Source organism: Cydia pomonella, chromosome 13 (assembly GCF_033807575.1).
Source record: "Cydia pomonella isolate Wapato2018A chromosome 13, ilCydPomo1, whole genome shotgun sequence".
Taxonomy (NCBI): domain Eukaryota; kingdom Metazoa; phylum Arthropoda; class Insecta; order Lepidoptera; family Tortricidae; genus Cydia; species Cydia pomonella.
Window position 1 is genome coordinate 20,253,466 of NC_084715.1, and position 14,840 is coordinate 20,268,305.

At 35.7% G+C, this 14,840-nt stretch overlaps 2 protein-coding genes across 3 annotated transcripts in view; one reads left to right on the forward strand and one right to left on the reverse strand.

Annotated features, from left to right (window-relative positions):
* Positions 1-14,840, forward strand: part of LOC133524593 (uncharacterized) — a 157,066-nt gene that overhangs the window by 65,482 nt on the left and 76,744 nt on the right. Inside the window, exons 2-3 of one of the 2 annotated variants that reach the window (XM_061860697.1) lie at positions 6,164-6,914; positions 9,619-9,724. In XM_061860697.1, the coding sequence (XP_061716681.1) occupies positions 6,227-6,914; positions 9,619-9,724 (794 nt within the window). In that variant the 5' untranslated portion in view covers positions 6,164-6,226. The remainder of the gene's footprint in view (positions 1-6,163; positions 6,915-9,618; positions 9,725-14,840) is intronic. The other variant, XM_061860698.1, reaches the window with a different exon arrangement.
* The window catches only part of LOC133524605 (histone-lysine N-methyltransferase SETMAR-like), a 120,417-nt gene that overhangs the window by 2,044 nt on the left and 103,533 nt on the right, over positions 1-14,840 (reverse strand). The window lies entirely within an intron of this gene.

Genomic DNA, 14,840 nt, shown 5'->3' on the forward strand with positions numbered 1-14,840 from the left:
GAAGCTCAAGTTTTAAATGCATGAAATACAAGCTTGTCCTTGACCAGTGCTCGGTGGGGCTAAGCCAGTCACATCAAAAGTTCGGAGTCAAGAGCTGTCTAGGACCGTCCGCGGCACTTCACTGCGCTGGTTCTAAGGCTTAATAATATATAATAAAAGCTTGTAATTGTGTCCATAAAGCTCAAGTTTTAAATGCATGAAATACAAGTTTATCCTTGACCTGTCCTCGGGGCTTAGCTAGTTACATCAATAGTGTAGAGTGAAGAGCTCTCTAGGGCCGTCCGCGCCACTTCACTGGGCTGGTTCTTGGCTTAATTATACATGTAATTAAGTCTGGCTTTTTATACATTGGTGCCTATCAAACACACTGGTCCGGCTATGCTCATAGTTGAAGATTACTACACCTTGCAAACTCCAATGTTGTCTGAACTCCTAAAGCAAACATCGAAATTTGAAATTTCATCTACATCGGTCTTTTTCTCAAATATGCAAGAGCGATAGGGTGGCTTATAGATAGTTTTCAATATGATCGATAGATGTCCCTTTTTGACGCTGCTGTGCTCACAGCTCGACTTCAGATTCAAGGCTAAGCCAGTTACATCAATAATAGTGCGGAGTGAAGAGCTCTTTAAGACCATCCACGGCCACTTCACTACGCCAATTCTAAGGCTTCGTTATACGTTCAGTCGAGTCAGTATTTTTATAATACATCGGTGGCTAACAAATGTATAATCAGGATAGTCGTAAGTGTTTATTAATGGCTAGAATCAGGCGTTACTTTGCGGAAATCAATACTAATAATTAAAACAAATATATTACTCTGCTAATCCGCGAAATATAACGTGCTAGTCAATCTGTGCCGACCCGTTATACTAACTTGCTTATTTTTTGCATGCAATTAATGTTCCCACCCTCCCACCGCAAAAATAAATACACAAATAAATATAGCAATCCACCACCAAAAGTACAAAACTCGACACGTGTTTCGCCTTCTCTCGCTAATATTATGTTTAGTTTAGTTAATATTGTATTTATTTTTGCGGCGGAAACATTAATTGCATGCAAAAAACACGCAAGTAAGTATAACGGGTTGGCATATGTATATTGACTATCTTTTCGCGGATTAGCAAAGTAATATTTTTGTCTTAATTCATTATTAATGGCTTATACATTTAGGATCCATTATATGTTTTTGGGTTGTAGTGGTCTATTATGGGACCGGTCCGGTATCCCCTTCGAAGGTTTGGAAGAGATATTGCGTAAAGCTTTGCTGACCAAAGCCATTGCTAACTAAAATCCTTTTAATTGGTTTTTTAAGCGCATCATTATACGAGTAAACTGATACCCGTTCCTAAGCGCTAACCGATTGAAGAAGTATTGCTTATAAATTATAAAGCCTATGCCTGTTTCAAAATTATCTTCGTAAAAATAGAATCAAATATTTCTTATTTATGTTTAAAGTGAAGAACTGGGTGTCTAGCGCGTTGACAGTAGTCATATTTTTTTTAAATTAGGAACAGGATACCCTTTTATGTTAGCGATTTTTCAGAAAGGGAAACCCTTTCTTAGACCTAAGTCAAATGAACGGGTTAGCAATTCAAAGGGAAAGCCAATCGTTGTAGCTATTTGATAAACGTCTAAGCCATTTAAAGGCTATTTTTCTGAGAAGGGGTTTATGTCCAACAGTGGACATCCGTGGTTGATAGGTATGTTAAAAGTTACATTTTTGATCATCAATTTTAAATGCGTCAATTCAGTCTCAATGGTTGCAAAAATATTAATGGTTTTCACTTGGATCCTTAACTTCTTAATAAAGTTAGTAGCAAATTTCGTCGCAGCTGAAAGTGTGTAATTCAATTTTCCCTGTCTGTTTGAATGCGCCTAATAAGCGTATAATGAAGTTATTCAGATCTGCAAACCGGAATTACTTCAGTGGAACGCTTTAAGGGGCTCCTCGCGGTTTTCATCGATTTTTGACTAGTTTTGTATCGTTACTCATATATTTGCACTACAGATAGAATTATAAGATAAACGGCTATCGATTGTTCAATCTATTATCTCCATTCTAGTCTGCCGGATTTGGAGCTCGCTGCGAAACGGTCATCTTGGCGGTCTACCATCTTCGAATCCACCAAGTCATTTGAAAACCGCCTCGCGACATTAGGCATAAAACGCCAACTCCGCAAGGAAAGACCTAAGCCCTCCTACATGTATACGTACAAAACGGCCGGTCGACTCTGCGGCTGTGAATGTGAAATGGAGCTTAAGAGCAAGGCTTGGCCCGCCACATAAGATTTATAAGAGGAAAAACCCTTGATTGCTGAGTTTGCCGTCATCGAAATCGATATACAGGACTATATATACAGGGCGTCCCAAGACTATGGGACATCAAGGGAAAGTACCTTAAATATAAGGTATAGGATATTTTGCTAAAAGGAGACTTTATATTATTTTCAAAACTGAGTAATACTGCATTCAAAGATTTAAAAAAAATAAGTTACTTTGTCTGGAAATCGAACCGACTCAAATGTGAAAAAAAAACATCCTCTATTTTTTAGATGCCAATCGAAATAAAAAATAAGTCATCTCAAAAATATGATATCGCAAAAGAAATGACTAGATTAGAATTGTTGATTAAAATTTTAAGATTCGATTTATTTCCAGAAAAAGTAAGCAATTTTCTAATTTTTTTTAGAAATTTTTTGAATGCAATATTACTTACTTTTAAAAATAAAATAAAGTCTTCTTTCAGCAAAATATCCTATCTACGATATTTAAGGTACTTTCCCTTGATGTCCCATAGTCTTGGGACGCCCTGTATACTTATATTTATAATTCTAGTTTGTAAGTAGTCTAATTAGCTTATAAAGGAACTTATCTCACATTGTACAAGCAAATTAACAGCTTCCACTTGAGAGGTTCTGTTGTAAACTTCACGTTGTAAAGTTAAGTAAGTTTAACCCGCGGTAAAACGAGGTCAAATAGTGTTGGAAGTTCCTTGGCAAAGTGGTGCAATGAAAAAGTTAAGGTGAAATAAGGTTATACTTGTAATGTTCAAATAAAAGTCCCTCAGAATGTTAAAAATAAATAGTTAATTTGAAGACAATATAATATCTTATTAAAAATAATATTGTGTCTTATTTAGCGCTTATAAGCGCTGGTAGCCTAGCGGTAAGAGCATGCGACTTGCAATCCGGAGGTCGCGGGGTCAAATACCGGCTCGTAACAATGAGTTTTTCGGAACTTATGTGCGAAGTATTATTTGATATTTACCAGTCACTTTTCAGTGAAGGAAAACATCGTGAGGAATCCGGACTTATCCCAATAATTAGTTTACCCTCTGGGTTGGATGGTCGGATGGCAGTCGCTTTCGTAAAAACTAGTGCCTACGCCAATTCTTGGGATTAGTTGCCAAGCGGACCCCAGGCTCCCATGCATGAACCATGGCAAAATGCCGGGACAAGGTGAGGAAGAAGATTGTGTCTTATTTAGGTTATATGAACACATTTTCTGCAATTAAGTATTATGTTCATGCTATGTGAATCCATAATTTTTTTGCGAAATCAAAAAAGACAACTAATTATTAAGTATTAGAAATTTGAATTCACAAGAACATTAATTTGTCATTAAAAAAAAAGCCGACTCTTATTTAATGCAAGGTTGAATATAACAAATAAATAAGCTATTACCCCAATCGAACACTTTGTAAAGACTGAAGAGAGATAAAAGCCTAAAGTTATCACAGTAAAACGCAATGTTAGCTGGCCATAGACAAATAAGATAAAGTCAGCGAGGAAAGAGCTGACAATAAAAACTCAAATTCAATTTGCGCAATCGTGTCCCCCTCAAGAGTCGAGTTACGTAATGTTGGCACAATTGTGTCGTGGACCACAGACAATGTCGTTTGCTCAGGGGATTGTCTTTTAAATTTAAATGTAGCGTAGCTTGCCAGAGTACGAGTGTAGTGCAAAAGTATGCAATTTATGGAAGGTAGAGGCAAGGAACAAAATCTCCATATACCAAAAAGTGTCCGACAAAAAACCATAAATAGGTGGCGCTAGAATACTTGAGAAAAAAATCTAATCATAAACAGCGCACTTCACTCCGACAATAACGCCTAGGTTCTTAGCTACTCTAGCGCTACTCTGGAGAGATTTGGAACCATTATTTATAGCTGACAGCTGGACACTTTTGCAACAATTCTGCCTAAGGAGTTTCTGTTCCTTGCCTCTACCTTCCATAATGCAATTGTTTGATTCGGTCGATAAGACAGCTGGCTACACGCACAGATAAAATATATGTGACAGTCCAAATCTAAAGGGACCTTATGGCGGTCGGCGCTTACGTTGCGTAGTATCGCATTAGTATTGGCGCACCAATAAGGATGTAAGCGCCGACCGCCATAAGGCTCCTTTTAATTTAGACTGTCATATAATAAACTATCTGAACAAATTAAAAAATAAATAAAGTAAGTCAATTTATAAACAAAGTAAAACAAATAATTTTAATGAAATCTATCAATACTTATTTATATTTATATGTTTTAAGTTTAGTACTTTTATTTTATTAGGTATAAGTTAGGATAAGTCACTTATATCGTTACTATGCTCTTGCAGGCCTCATAATCGAGTCATTTAGGATTCTAAATATAATTAATTAATAGTTTACATTGATTTCTAGAAATAATTAAATATCAAAACAATTATATAAGTATTAAAATATAATTAATTTAATAATTAAATAATAATTAGTCATAGTCATACGAAAAATAAAATTTAACAATAATTAATCAATAATATCATAAAATTTATGGTGCAATTTTATGATATTATTGATTAATTATTGTTAAATTTTATTTTTGTATGACTATGACTAATTATTATTAAATTATTAAATTAATTATATTTTAATATATATATAATTGTTTTGATATTTAATTATTTCTAGAAATCAATGTAAACTATTAATTAATTATATTTAGAATCCTAAATTGTACACCCTAGCAGGGTATCATGTACCTACTTGACCATAGATAAGACCAAATTGTACCTACAAATGAACATGATTTCAATGGAATGAATGATATGGTATGATAAACAACTTAAAAATTGTATAACATCCAGAGGAGTCCTTGTAATGAATAAGACGGCTTAAACGTAAAAAAAACTATTACCTGTGGATAAATAAATAGTATTTATCTTGTCAATGTCGTATCATAATTAACTCGTACTTTCTGGTGGTTTACAAGGTGGTAGTTGTTAAGCTCTTCTATTACCTATTATATAATATAGAACATTACGATACAAGTGCGAAATTCGCAACGAGTGGCGATAAATTAAAACACGACCGAAGGGCGTGTTACCTATTCGTACATTATTGTACAACGTTTTACAGTACTATAGCTCTTTAAGTTTTCGACATAGTTAGGTAAGGTGCTAATTATCGCATTAGTGCGGTAAAGCAGCACCACATTATGTACTGTACAAATATTTTCGTTGTTAAAACTTGGAGGTAAAGTTCTGATTTATACATTTTCTGTGCAGTTGTATCATTTCTTATAAAACTGAATTCTGCTGCCATAAATTATCGAAAAAAAATCCTTTGGGAAACATATAAAATTATAATCAAAGAGGAAATGTCATTTAATAGAAAATTGTAAATAGCAATTTATTAAGATGTTAATAATGACAACCTGTCTGGCCTAGTGGGTGGGTCCCAGGATCAAATCCTGGTAAGGGCATTTATTCGTGTGATGAGCATGGAGTTGTTCCTGAGTCATATATGTTTTCTATGTATCTAAGTATGTATATAAATATATATATATATCGTTGTCTAAGTACTTGCAACACAAGCCTTATTGAGCTTCCGTGAGAGTGGGACTGTAAATTTGTGTAATAATGTCCTATAATATTTATTTATTTATTTATGACATTAGCCAAATTTGTCCCCAATTTTACGTCATTTTTAGGTCTGGACTCTTAAATTATTTGCAAGACAGCGACACTTTTATATTACTAAAAAGTTTCTTAATTTTCTCGTTATTCAACTCTCCTTTACCCAAGTTTGAGCCTTTTATCTCTAAACTTTTGACAAACTGTTAAAGTGTAGGGGCGTCCTCTTCTTAACCTCGTTGCCGCATAGTTAATAGTTCCTCTTGTTCCAGACTTCAACGCAATTATGGAAGCGGAGCGGCGTTAAACAACCAACGATGAAGTGAGAAGCAAAAATGACTAACGTCAAACTAAAACTAATGTTCTTCCTTCTAAATGCACTACTAACAGCTGACATAGTACACGCTAGACCATATTCTAACAACACTACAGATGTCTACATAAATAATAATGATACTTTTATTCTGCCTGTAGAACCTAATTCAGATACACTAATAGTAGCTACCGATAATGATGGCCACGCAGATCAAACAGTTGAAGAAACTAATAGAAATTCAAATACAGATATGGAAGAAATTGTTAACGCTGAGCAAGATAGAGACGAAGCATTATCTAAGAAGAATATGAAAGAAAAGGATAGCGTGTTAGAAATAAAGAAAGATGACGCTCCAGGGTTTGAAAAACAGCTAAACATATCAAGTTCGTTGATGGAAGATATAATAGACTCTGAGACTGATAGAGATGAAACGCTGACAGATATACTTTTCAGACCAGCGTCAGAGCTAGTTGAAGACATGCCAAGATTTGAGTTTCTCATTTCAACAAAGTTAAACGAAACTGATGTTTATAACCGGAGCGTTAAGGACGGTTTAAGTGAAAACAGTTTAGAAGGAAGGAATAGAAGTAGAAAGTTTGACTACGTGGAACTGGTGGAGGTTTTGAGGCCGAAGGGGGACAACAAGAGTGCATATTTTGTTAATATAACGGGACATGAGGTCGACAATGATTTGGCGCCCGATACAAGTAAGCAATTCATTTACAGTCATGTACTAGTTAATTGGAGGATTTAACAACTGGAGTCGCCTTTAAGAGCTTACTCCTCTGCCGAAAACTTCGGCCAATGGTCATAATTATGTATTGTATGGACTGACGTTTATCTGACACGGCATGACGTGCCCCTCACCCGCAAAAATCGGCAGACTGTTTTGTACAGAAAATTACATAACAGACAAGGCGTCTTCAGTTGTTAAATCCTCCATGATTAGTAGATCTGATAGTCTGATTTGAAATGGTATAAATATAGATTATAATTTCTACAGTAAAACTTAAGGTATATCAATATTAAATCACCGCCATTAAACATTATAAACTCTCAATAAAATTAATAACTATTAAATATTTTTCCTTTGTTATTTAATCGGAAACCACATAACTGTTTAAAGCAAAAGAAAATACTTCAAAAGCGAAAAATCTTAAAAGTTTTCATAATTTTTTTCACAAATTATTGAAACATAATAGTGATTTATTTTCAAACCATTGGCGATTCTAATCAACTTAGAACACTCTATGTCAAGTAGAGCATGTAACACAGATTTAATTACTGAATTCCTTTCAAGTCCAATCGTAATTTATTTCTGGAATGTAATCTAGAGTCTAGACGACCCAATTTATATAAAGCCAATAGACCACGAGCTAGCCCCGGAATATGATATTCGATAACTAATGAGAGCAACGAAATTTGCTTTACAGGCCAGTTGAAACATAGGCTGATATCAGAATATCTTGCTTCAATACATGTATAGACGAGTACAGTCGAAATCTGTTATCTGTCTGTTAGATAGTTTGCTATACTGTCTGTATTAGTAGAACGGGCGTGGCAGCTGTTCGTCGGTGGAGGTCAAAGTGACATACCAGCAAAACTTTTCTCGTAATTTGGCATTCCTCTTTTCTACTTGAAGATTTTTGCTACACTGTCATTCTGACCTCAAATGATGATTTTAGGATTCAAAAATAATGATAATACCTATATCAAATTTATTGTCAAGTTACGTTCTCATTAAAGTATGTTTTATGTAAGTTGTCTCGTTCATGTTTGTGTTAAGACGACCAACCCGAAACTGCATTTTCATACAAACGTAGTCCCCATTTTCCTCTCTGGATATTAACATTATTGAAAATATTTTGACACAATCTGATGTATATCAACCACGTCTATGCCCGGTCGTTATTTTTTTAACCCTTTGAACGCTATATGTCATAAACACAAGGTGGCGCAGAGGAGCTAATGTAAATCTTACTCGTAAGTGTGAAGGCTACTTTGACAGCGTCCGCCATAACACCTATAGTTGTCCTTGGCGCTGTGGGCATGACTAGTTACGTCTTGGCGTTCAAAAGGTTTATGATTACACGAAGACATATTATAATAAATAAATAATAAAAATAATAAATAAATATTATAGGACATTATTACACAAACTGACTATGTCCCACGGTAAACTCAATAAGGCTGCGGGTACTTAGACAACGATATATATAATATATATACATATTTATAAATACTTAAATACATAGAAAACACCCATAACTCAGTAACAAATATCCATGCGCATCACACGAATAAAATGCTCTTACCTGGATTTGAACCCAGGACCATAGGCTTCATAGGCAGGGTCACTACCCACTAGACCAGACAGGTCGTCGCTCTATATTATACCTAATAATTCAAAAAATCGAAAGAATCAACCCAGCGGGCATAGCTCTGTTTAAAATAGATCAAATTGTTTTCCATAATGTCCATATAAAATAAGGATTGCGTTTGTATGGAGAAATGATCGTCCCCTTTCCTCTTAAGGAATAAAAATATTTCTATTTTTATATATCATTTCCCTAAGCTAGCTCTTAGTCTACAATTTATTTTCACCCAAATTTAATGGATTTCTGATACGTGAGTTTAGTCGCTCAAATCTACTGACAATTGAAATCATTTTGTTAAATTGGCGAAGCTTTTTCTACGGATTGATTGCGTATTTTTAGAGGACTGCGGGATTTTAGGAATATACATTGAATTTTCAGGAAATTAAATCGGTTTAATAAACAGAGTAAGACCTAGTTGGCACGTGGGCGGATGTCGGAGGATTTTGAGGGAGTCGGAGACAAGTTGCGTTTGCTTCTTATGTCGGTTATGTTATGTTTTGTTGTCTTTATGTTGTCCCTTAGTCCATTGTCCCCAATGTTACTGGAGTCGTGGGACATTTAACCCGGCGCAGTCCTGTCCGTGTTCTCAGGGTTCACGGACCTGCAGACCCTGTTCGTGGACTGTTTCGCCACGCTGCTACTATTGCTGCTTTTTACTCTCTCTAAATGTTCTTACTCAGTCTTTTTATATTCTAAAACGCCAACAATGTGTCCACTAAGTTACCCCTTAGTCCATTGTCCCCAATGTTACTGGAGTCGTGGGACATTTAACCCGGCGCAGTCCTTAAATTTAAATATTCTTACATAGTCTTCTTATAGTCTAAAATGCCAACAATGTGTCCACTAGTGCCCCTTAGTGAATTGTCTCCTGTGTTACTGGAGTCGTGGGACATTTAACCCGGCGCAGTCCTTAAATTTAAATATTCTTACATAGTCTTCTTATAGTCTAAAATGCCAACAATGTGTCCACTAGTGCCCCTTAGTGAATTGTCTCCTGTGTTACTGGAGTCGTGGGACATTTAACCCGGCGCAGTCCTGTCCGTGTTCTCAGGGTTCACGGACCTGCAGACCCTGTTCCTGGCCTGCTTCGCCACGCTGCTGCCGCTGCTGCTGGTGCTCTTCGCGACGCTTTTTATCAGGTGAGTTATTCTTTTCAAAATAGTTATCGACTTTTGGAGGTCAGTATAACCAGAGGACCTAATGTGAAAAACGAAAATCGAAATTTCGTCAAATCAGTCAAATTCTCTTGCACATCTGAGCGATGTAGAAATTTCGTTATATAAGTAGTAACTTTTTAGGGTTCCGTAGCCAAATGGCAAAAAACGGAACCCTTATAGATTCGTCATGTCCGTCTGTCTGTCCGATTATGTCACAGCCACTTTTTTTACGCGGTAGGGTCGCTGCTTGATTGTAGGTACATTATTAATGTCAAATTTTGACGAAAGTCATTGTAATTGCATAAAAGAGATAATGGGTTAAGTTTGAAGGTATGTCTCCGGTTTGGTTTAATTTTAAATATGTAGACTAAAACTAAAACCTCGTTAATACGCTCTAATAAAAGTTACTATTATTTGGATATAATAGCGGCACTTATTTGTGCAAATATGGCCTAGACAATGACTAAAAGGTTTGTAGGACTTTTGCAAAATATTATCTAAAAATATCGAATTAGAAAAAAATGGCTATTATAATGTAAAATTTTGCGAAACTTATTACTAGACTATTTGAGACATGCTGTTGAGGATTAATTAGAATTCAGTATTTACTGCGCGGATCCACGTTCCGGCTGTCTAGAGGTTAAGAACGTCTATGTGTATGTGTATTTTAATTGTAGTAACATACATCTCTTTCGATACCTACTTACATATAAATACCGCCATATGTATATTCAACATGAGGTACCTACTCATTGTTTTCTCGTAACTCTTAACGAAAAAGATATTACGAGTTACGCCAAATATATTCGCACAACAGCTGTTCATTTATGAGTTTACTTAGGCAGGTGTCCCACTTGCGGCGATCAGCGAGTAGCGAGCAGCGATAAGCGATTTTAATTTCCTTCGATGGCATGTTTTAGAAGCTTCTTTCTACTGGACTCTTATTTGTCGATTAAAATGACTGCCGATCGAAATCTACTTCATAAGAAGCACGGCGTGTGGGGCCCCAGCGGGGTCCAGCGCCCCTGTCAATAGGATCCTAAAATCAGTGTTCTTAGGAATATTCATACAATATTATGCAATTGTTTTTTTTAATTCTAACTTCTAGGCAAAGAACAGGTTCAGAATTGGTTCTACAAACCAATATTTACTTTGAATTTACTTATAAAGCTGTTTGCTGTTGTCTTAGAAAAATATTGTGTGCAACTGTACCTACATAATTTTATCTTAAAATTCTCGGGCCTGTCTTTACAAAAATCAACTTCGTATTGTTTTGTACTTCGGCCCTTGAATTTTAAGAACCCTTATTATGTACCTGTTGCACAAAATACTATTATTTAACTTGCAATGTATGTATGTTTGGGTCAAATCTTGCAAGCTAAATTAGACCTACTTTCCTTTATTCGATTGAGATGAAACTTCAATATAAGGTACATGTGTAAATTGGATGATAATGCAATATAATGGCTCCTCTACACGATGGCCCAGCGCTGGACCAGCGAGATGGCCATGCGGTGGCTATGGCTCCTTTACTCGATGGCCCAGCGCTGGACCAGCGAGATGGCTTGCGATGGTTGAGAGCACACACTATAAAATGGGCCACGTCTAGATGCCACTTCATTTGACGTGCGGACAAAAACCTGAGACCGTGGCCATCCCACCGCCAACCCCCTGCGCCATAAGCCATCCGACACCACTATCTTTTCTACACGCTGGCCTATCTTAGTGGGCCAGTATGATGGTTTATCGTGTAGAGGAACCATTATGGTACCATCGAGTTAGGTGCGTAGCCAACGTGCCAATCGTTAACGCTCCGTATATAGCGAACCAAACGCAACTGTCACTGTTGCAGTAATATGGAAGTGTGTTAGCCTGTTGAAAGAAAAATACAGTCAGTGGTAAAATCTTGTATAAAAATGATGTTTTTGATTATTATAGGACCTGTTTCACAATGTCCAAGTAAAGTGTTGGATAGCTAATTAACAAATAAATTAACAACTAAATAATATATGCGTATCTTTTATTCGCACTATATGAAACTCTGAGCTGATTTATTTAAAAGTAATCGATCCATATTCGCTTTATTGCCGCTAGTCGGACAGCTGCCTGACAGGGGGCGGGCAGATATCCCATTACTTTTCCCTTTCGTATTCACGCTAAGTATACTTACTTTTAGTAGAATATTGTTTTACCGACGTATACAGTGTGATTCAGAAGACGTGAATGGGATCAACCTATGTTAACGGCACCAATCATGGGACATTTTAGAGAATATATGGAGTATTTTTGATATTTTACCGAAAATTTCTACCGCTTTACGCGTTAAAAGTTGAATGTCCTATTTCTGCTGCAATTGCTTTCAATATTTACAATAACAATATACATAATGGATATATACAGATGATTACTATAACTAGCTTATATCTAAAATAGGCCCTTGAGGCATTGTACTAAGGATGCTGGCGGCATTTCCTCGTTGTATCGCAATACTGATACGTTGTGCGAGGAAGCCGCCCGCTCATCGGTCACCAGTTACGTCAACCAGACGTTTCGCGATTTCTCCAAAAAACGATTCTGGTTTAGATATCATTTGTATGTATAATTGACAGAAGTAGATCGATTCGGGCAACCAATGTCACTTTGACGTTAGAAATATCGTAGATAGATATTATCGAGATCACAGCGGAATCGAAATAAACGTCAATTTTGACATGTCGTTTAGCTATCGATCTTCTAAAGAGCTTTCCAAGATCTTAAACGTGTCTTAATCATTCTTCGAATCGGGCCGTATATTTGATTAAAATGCTCAATATTATATTTGATCGAACTCATCGATAATTTTTATTTAAAAAAATCCAAATTAACATGATATCCGCGATCCATCTCGCTCTCGCTTACGATCAGCGAGAGTGACAGAAGAACCTGAATCCACAGGGCCTTAACCGTCACCCGTTCCGTGCAACCGCACCAGCTAGCGGGCGCCCTAAAATAGTCCGACCGGTACAGTATAACTTGTAAGAAACGACCCAACTAAATAGTTAGAGGTAGTTAAACTCGGGAACTTCACCTCGCGTAAGTACGATATTATGTTACCACTATATTTTCATTGAGATAATTTCAACCTTATAACTTACCCCTTAAAGACTATATTCGTTTGATAGTCGACCATGTAGCAATTTATTTAGTAACTTCTAAACGTACAGTAAAAGGAAAGTACATCATTCTTATTTTCTCTTGTTTAAACGTTCATGTGTTTCTTCTAATTTTATATGTTCCAGTAGATTTAACTTTGTTTTTATAGCGTAATGGGATTGTTTTGTTCTTTCTTTTAGAATTTTCATGAAAACCTTTGGTTTAAAAGCGATGTACAGTCAGCATCAAAAGTAGCTGATGAAACAACGCGCCAAAAGTATCTGATAGTCCGGATAACTTTTCCAAATATAGATAAATTGTTAAAATTCGCGCTCAAAAGTATATATTTTACAGTCTTAGTTGTTCTATATTAGAATAGAATAGAATAGAATTATATTTATTCAGACAACACATCAATTATTACAAAGAAGATAATACATTAACAACAACAAGAATTAAAAAAAAGAAACAGTGGAAGTTGAATAGTACAGAACAAATAGGATGTGAGGCTGAAATGGTCTCCACTCAGCATTGCAGTTGGCACGACTAAAAAAAAAAATTCAAAAATTCAAAAAATTATTCTGCAAGTAGGCCTCAAGGGCTCTTTTACAAGTCAATACAACATTTATAGTAACATCATATAGTGACATGAAAAATACATAACAACATTTTATAAATACAACAGCCAATACCTGGGTAAACATTACATTATAATAATCTTAAGATAAATAATTACTACAATACAATAGAGATGTATAGTCTCTATGGTTAAAAACACATTAAATCTGGAGATGTAAAAGGTCCCCAATGTCAGAGTACTAATACTAATAAAATTTGGAGGTGTAAAGTCTCTGTGGGAAATAATAGAAACATACGATCCGATTCGAAGAATGAGATACAATAACGATAAGTTCTGGTCTAGATAAGTTCTCATTTAGATATCGTTTGTACGAGTATGTAGTATAATTGACAGAAGCAGCTCGATTCGGGCAACCAATGTCACTTTGACGTTAGAAATATCGTAGATATATCTTATTGGGATCACAGCGGAATCGAAATGAACGTCAATTTTGACATGTCGTTTAGTTATCAATCTTTTAAAGATCTTTCCCAGATCTTAAACGTATCTTAACCATTCTCCGAATAGGGCCGATACACATCGCAATATAATGCGTTTACAAAAAGCAATAGGTCTAATTTTTATTTGTGAAATGTTATGCATTCAGAGGCATAATTGTGTTTATAGATATAGGAAATCCTCAGCTGTCATAACATTTTGCCTCTAGAATCCGATGGCTTATTATCTCCGCATGTCCTCAAGTAAATATATGAAGTTATTTGTTTACAAAGGGGCAAAGTTGTAAGTAGAATCTTGAGCGTTGTGAGGGTTTCAAGCCACGAGGTTTAAACAAATCTTGCCACCGAGTGAAACACAAAAATTTTCACCACACCAACGCAAGAAAAATACTAAATGTAAAATATCAAACAAAATCAAACCAAATAAATTGAATTGGATTTCCAAATGAACGTTATAACATATTTATCATCCAAAATCATCATTTAAAAGTCAATTCTACCAGCCAACATAAGGAAACAATTCAAAATTTGCATCAGATTACTTTGCCACGCATGTGGATACAATGCAACTTTCTCACCAGTTTTGAAACAATCATGAGAGCCTTTACTGGCTGGTGTGGTGAAAAATACTTTTCATCACACTTGCTCGAAAAATACCTTATTTCATGCAGGCGTACTGAAGGAAAAAGGCCCATATTGTTCCCGCGGGAGTTATAGATTGTGAAAAAAAAGCTGTCTCAAAGCTCCCTAGGGAGTTATAGCTTTAAAAGAAATATGTCACTTATTCATACATAAGTTTCACTTTTAGAATACTGACGATAACGTACGTAATTATAGCCGTTTAAAATATTATTACATAATATTCAATCGTGGCTGAATGCCGAATAGG